This window comes from Phalaenopsis equestris, unplaced genomic scaffold (assembly GCF_001263595.1).
Source record: "Phalaenopsis equestris unplaced genomic scaffold, ASM126359v1 Scaffold000002, whole genome shotgun sequence".
NCBI classification, from domain to species: Eukaryota; Viridiplantae; Streptophyta; class Magnoliopsida; order Asparagales; family Orchidaceae; genus Phalaenopsis; species Phalaenopsis equestris.
Window position 1 is genome coordinate 14,220,467 of NW_018164444.1, and position 6,072 is coordinate 14,226,538.

General features: G+C 39.5%; 1 protein-coding gene across 3 annotated transcripts in view; it reads left to right on the top strand.

Moving 5' to 3' along the window:
* The window catches only part of LOC110022426 (protein phosphatase 2C 32), a 43,972-nt gene that overhangs the window by 25,609 nt on the left and 12,291 nt on the right, over nt 1-6,072 (top strand). For 2 of the 3 annotated variants that reach the window (XM_020721373.1, XM_020721363.1), the window contains exon 4: nt 1,037-1,301. In XM_020721373.1, the coding sequence (XP_020577032.1) occupies nt 1,037-1,301 (265 nt within the window). Of the gene's footprint in view, nt 1-1,036; nt 1,302-6,072 lie in introns of those variants that run through there. The other variant, XM_020721382.1, reaches the window with a different exon arrangement.

Genomic DNA, 6,072 nt, shown 5'->3' on the forward strand with positions numbered 1-6,072 from the left:
ATATATATATATATATATACATATAAAATTCGTATAGCCGACCTCACTTAGTAGGATAAAGGCTTATTGTTGTTGTTTTTGTTGAGATTGCTTTTTTCGTTTACTTCATCATACTATGTATTCTCATTTATATGAAAGTATTATAATGAAACGATAATGAATAACAATATGTTGAAGCAAAAGTATTTTCAAATCTCGGTCCAAAAAGTCTCCTTCTATAAGCATCTCTTTTCTATAACCGTTTTCATCTTGTCCTTTTTGTATTTGTAAAATTGCTAATACAATTCTTATTTCACCTTATCAATCTCTAAAAAAGGTGTAAGTTATCTATAACATCTTTAAGCCGAGAAAAGCTCTTTGAATATCATTAATTCTTTTATTTAATAAATTAAGGGCAGTATGGTATTACTTCAATTTTTGTTTTATATTTTTCTTTATTTTATTTTGCTTATGTTTTTACTTGAAATAAACATCTAAAACAAACACTTAAAATAACTTTTAGATGTTTTTTTTTTTTAACAAGCTAATTTATTTTTTAAAATAAAAAATTAAAACATACAAAAAATACACTAAACAACAGTGCTTTTAAAATAAAGGAAAAAATAAAAGCAAGAAACTCAAGAAAAAGATCCCACATAAGCCCTTAGTTTTTGCATAACATAATGTGGAACAGAGCGTGTTGAATGCTATAAATTACTTGGGTATTTGGATATCTTGTTTGTAAAAAGTTAATTTCTTCCTGCAGCCATATTCACTTAAACATAGAGATGCTCTTTTTTTGATTTGGATGCTTTTTTTTTATACGTCTCTATTGTGAAGTAGTACTATACTTTTGGTAGTACATGGATTACTAAAATTAACATTTGACTTTGAATACCGTCAAGTTATCATGACACTTTTTGATAATTTTAAAATTTACAAAGAAAATATATGTTTTCTATTTTCTCAATTAATGCTACTGATTAGTTTTAATATTTTATTTTTTGAAAAAGCTTTTTTCCATGAGTATGAAACCGAGCAATGCTTTTTTCTGCAGCCGAAGTTTAATGATGGTTTGCTGGAGATGTTTCGGATTGACTATATTGGGACTTCACCATACGTCAGCTGCACACCATCTGTTGCCTATCATCGTCTATGCTCAAATGATCGATTCTTGGTCCTATCGTCTGATGGTCTTTATCAGTATTTTAGCAACGAGGAGGTAGTTTCACATGTTGCATGGTTTATGGAGAGCATGCCAGAAGGGGATCCTGCACAGTACCTCATTGCAGAATTGCTTTTGCGTGCAGCCAAGAAAAATGGTAGGCGGCTTCTCATCATATGCAGCTCGTATCTTCTTTAACCTACCCTGCATTAGTTGATAGGGCTGCTGAAATTCCAATATCGAGCAGATCTAGTTTCAGCTCAAGTATGGATCTAATGAAATTTGATGGAACTTGATTGAACCAATGCTCATCTATTTTTTATTTTGTGCCATCGAGCCATCTCAAGGTTGCTTGAAATGTTTTGATTCTTAGGGAATTCATAAAAATATGTATAAGTAGTGTATTATGATAATGCGTAGTACAATGGCATTAGTTGTATAGGTGAAACATATTTTTGTGTAGAAATACCATTTTTTTTTACTCTCTCTTAGGCTTAATCTTTTGAGCTACAAATGGATTTGAACATTAGAGTGTCTACCCCTACTTTGATCTTTTTTAGTTCACACTTCCAAATAGGACATATATATATCAATTGTGACCTCCCAAGTGCATTGCATGCTGAAATAGTGATCCATGACGTGGAGAGAGAAGAAAGAGTATATAAGGGAGTGAGGAGTTTTGTGATGTAGGCGATGGGAGGAAGTGGCATTGTGAGTGTTGCTCCATATAACAATCATAGAAGAATGTCATTGTTGCTTTCGTGGAGAAGCTTGAGCACTAAGAAGGGGGAGATGCTTTTTTGTTTGTTGAAAAAGAAGTGCAGTGTGTTGAATCCTGATTTTTCCTATAATGCATGCCCAAGGATTAGAGCGATGGTAACCTAGTGGGAGAAGTGGAGAGATGAAGTAGAAGAAATAAAGAGCACAAATATTTGCCCCGTAGGGGCGAACTAGGTATTCCCGGGCTCTGTGATCCATTTTATATATGAAAAATTGAGATTACAAGAGAAAAGGAGAGTTTTCTCAGCAGAGTATGGGTCTAGAGAGACTCTTTTAAATTTAATAGACCTATATTTATAGAAGATAGAGGGTCATAAAATGAAAAATTACATATTCGCCCTTGCTTTAATTGGGGTTTAAAGGGCATTATTGTCTTTTTGTCATGAATTTTCGTATTTGTAACTAATTTGGGCATTATTTAATGTTCTTGAACCTTTCAGTCGGCAGGTCATTGAGTCATTCAACCATGCTAATGTCGGTCACCTCTTTTGTATGTATATCGGTCAATCTTCGCTCTAGGAAGCAGATCAGCTTTTAGAGTGGTAGTTGGTCAGTCATGGTGTGGCAGGTTAGCTTTGTGTTCAGCGAAAGTCTTTGGAGGGGGGGACTATTGAGAGAGCCTCTCATTAATGCTTGAGAGATCGCTGAGGGTGATGGAACTTTGTTCGGTCATTGGGGAGGTTATTTTTGGTCGAACTGGGGGGCCTGTTGGTTGGTTGTCGGCCTTTCGGTCAGTTTTTTCACCAACGGATTGGTGATTCTTCTGTCTGTCGTCTTTCTGATTGCTTAGCATTTGAGTTGGTCCGTCAGAATGCCTTGAGGTTTGTACAGGCCCTTTTTAGGTATACATATTAAGTTTCTTATTTTTATTTCTCCTTGACAGCAACAGCTGCATAAGGACAAGCAAATATTTAAATGTAATTAAATTGAATTTTAATAGTCATAATTTAATGCAATAAATAAGCTCCTTCAATTTTCATGTCCACCAACCTTACATATAGGGCGTAAGCGATAACTTTATTATCCCAAGTTTATTTTTCTTTTCTTTCACTGGGCTTCTGATTATGGAGAAAGATTCTGATTCAACATTAAAACCCGCAGATCGGGTAAGCTGGCTGCCCTCGGTATAAGTCGACCTAAGGGTGAGTCGAAGAAAAAGAGGTTGGCAAAGAAACTAAAACCCACTGAGCGAGTTGAGATAGGGAAGTCATTATTCGAGGGACTCCGAAGAGGGTTCATCCCAACGTTGGGAAGGATTTGGGTGGCCCCACAGTCGATCTGTTAATAAAGACTCCTGAAGTTCGGTCCTATCGGGGGTCGCTAACATTTCCTTGCTGACTAGTGTACAAAGAGTTGATGGAAGTGACTCTCCGGCCGGCGATAAGGGTTCAGCTGGTAACTTCCCGTCTTTTGATGTGGGTGAAACTACTTGGTCCAAAATGAGTCGGATTTTGGGTAAGTGATTTACTTGGGCTTCTTGCAGTTTTGCTCACAGATTTTCGCTTTTTGTAGATGAAGATCCTCAAGCCGGTGGATTGTCAGTTTGTGGTTGTAATCAAAACTCAACTTTGCTAGTGAATCCTGTTCTCATAGAGCCGACTAGCAACGAGGAGAACGTGATTGATGGTCAAGCCGATTTTGTGGAGGCCTGGGAGGAGACTTCTGAGGGACACACTTCATGTTCCCAAGAACCTTGACATGTCGTGTGGAAGAAGTGGAGGCTGCTTTGACCTGATGGGATGAGGATCTTCGTGTTGTGTTGGAGGGAATGCGAGAATAAGTAGTCAAACTTCGTCGAGATGTTGTTGAACTTCGGGAAGATGTGCTTGTGTAGAGTGTTTATTCTGGGGTTGATCGAGAGAACCAGTTCAAGCTTGGCGGTCTAATATTATATAGGAGGTCGGTTAGGAGATGTCTTGTCCTCGCCGAGGCGGCCGAGGACCAATTTGTAAATTACTTTTTGTCAGATTATGTTCTGATTGTAATTATCTTTTTTAATAAATAAAATGTTTTGTTTTTGACTTTCTCAATTTTCATGTTGACATAACATTTTCTCTCAATTTTCATGCGGTGTTTCCACTTTCGTTAAATTTCTATAAATTGGGTGAGGGCTTTTTGTCTTTTCTCCCATGATATTGCCGCCCGTTTTTTGTCTTTCTGTTCGGCTTTATCTGCTCGATGTTCCTTTCTTTTATTTTTATGGCTCCTAAAAGAACTCACAAATGCTCCATTCTGTCTCCATCAGAGGTTGTTTTTGTAACAGAAGCCTTTTTTTTAACCCGACCATCAAGCTGAGTTGTTTGCCTGGATGAAAGGGCGGTTGTTAAGTACGAGGATGACTTGGTGGTCTAACCAGATCAATTTAGATATGTGCTGTGATTGCTTTTGTGTCACGAACTTCGGGCCATTTTTAACCAATACAAAGTTATTCCTGTGCAAATCAAGCCGAAATCTATTGCAACAATTATGATCTACATCGTTTTTTGCCGGTGAAAGAAAATCTCGTGGTCGACCGACCTGTTCAGCCATATGTTCTCTTTTCACGTGGAGCAGATATATATGTCTAACTTGAAATAGTTGGCAGGTTCCAATTTGTCGGGCTAAAGAGCAATGTTTAAGATTGGAAATATAAATTTGTCATCGCCTTGTCGACTGAAAGCCAGGGCATAAGGACTGTTTCGACTGGTGATGTCTTCTAGAAGAAGAAGAGCATCGATTACTCTTGGATTGAAAAGGTTGGCATTGATGGTCAACTGCTTTCAGTTTCTCAGTATACCGAGCCGGTTACTGTGAACCGAGTTCTGTTTCCAGGAGTTGCCCGGATCACAGCGGAAATGTGGGCCACCTCTGATGCTGCTGAAGTCGAGCAAGAAAAAGAGGTGGTCACGCGGACAACCAAAAAGAAGGCTGAGGCCAAGGCAGGAGAAGTCTCCGGGAATGAAGCGGTGGCGACTAAGGGGAGAACAACTGAGGCTCAAGAGGAGTGGTTAGCTTAGTAGGTCAGGAATTTCTCGTTTCCATTTCTGCAGGCACAGTAGTGATTCAACAGATTTTAACTGACGAATTAGCCATTATGGCTAGAAACTGTGTAACTCATATTAATTTTGACACTTATCTTTTGGATGCAGCTCCTTCCAGTCGACGAGAAGCTGGGGGCTTTCTAGTCACCTCGAAGTGGATGTTGATGAAGGGGGCTCTTCCAAGGAAGAGGTGTAAGCACAGTCGGCTGCACATGCTTCGTTCATTGACCTATCTGTCAGGAGCGAGGCCAGACAACTTACTACTCTATAGGGGTCGAGTCTGAAACTGATCTAGAAGTGGGATCTTCAGAAGGCATTCAACACCGCGAGGGTAAGGAGCTGGTTGCGGAGTCAACACCTTCACCCCTTCTTACTAGGAGAAGAGGAAGGGTTCCTTAGCTAGCTGTGTTCCCTCTGAGGTTCAAGGGACCAATATTTGGAACTCTTTAGATAGCCGGCTCACTGCTATTCACCGGTCGGTGGATTGGTATGGCAACTCACCGTCTATTGAGATCTACCATTCTGCATTTTTAGAAGTTATTTGGTCACGAGCCTTCGTTAAGTCTCTCCGGTAGATCGAGCGGCCAGATCTATACAAGAAAGTGGATCGGTACCATTTGATGGCATGGGAGGCCTCCCACCTTCAGTCAATGGCTTTGGACCAGACCGAGATGTAGTGGGCCGCTGTTGTAGAGAAAGGCGAGACCTCGGCCGGGCTTGCAACGAAGGCAAAGAAGCATGTAAGCCATGACGGCTGAGAAAAAGCTAGTGATGGTTGAGAAAGAGCTCAACACTGTCTCGGATCTTTTGTCGCTCGCCAAATAAGAAAATCACGAGTTGAAGTTAAAGTTGTCGACTATGAAGACAGAGGAAAGATTTTTTGAGTCGCTTCCATCCCATCCAAGGCAGGAGAAGATTTTAGGCAAGCATCTTTTAATCGGTGGCATCACAACAATTGACCAGTTCATTCAATTGGGCTTGGTCGATCCAACCAACTTAAAAGAATCCAATTCTCTCTACACCAGTTCTGAGGGGTTTTTCAGGGATGACTCGAACGCCAAAGACAAGGATCTTTTTGCCGACTCTCCGATACTTTTTGTAAATTATATATATATATATATATGTATA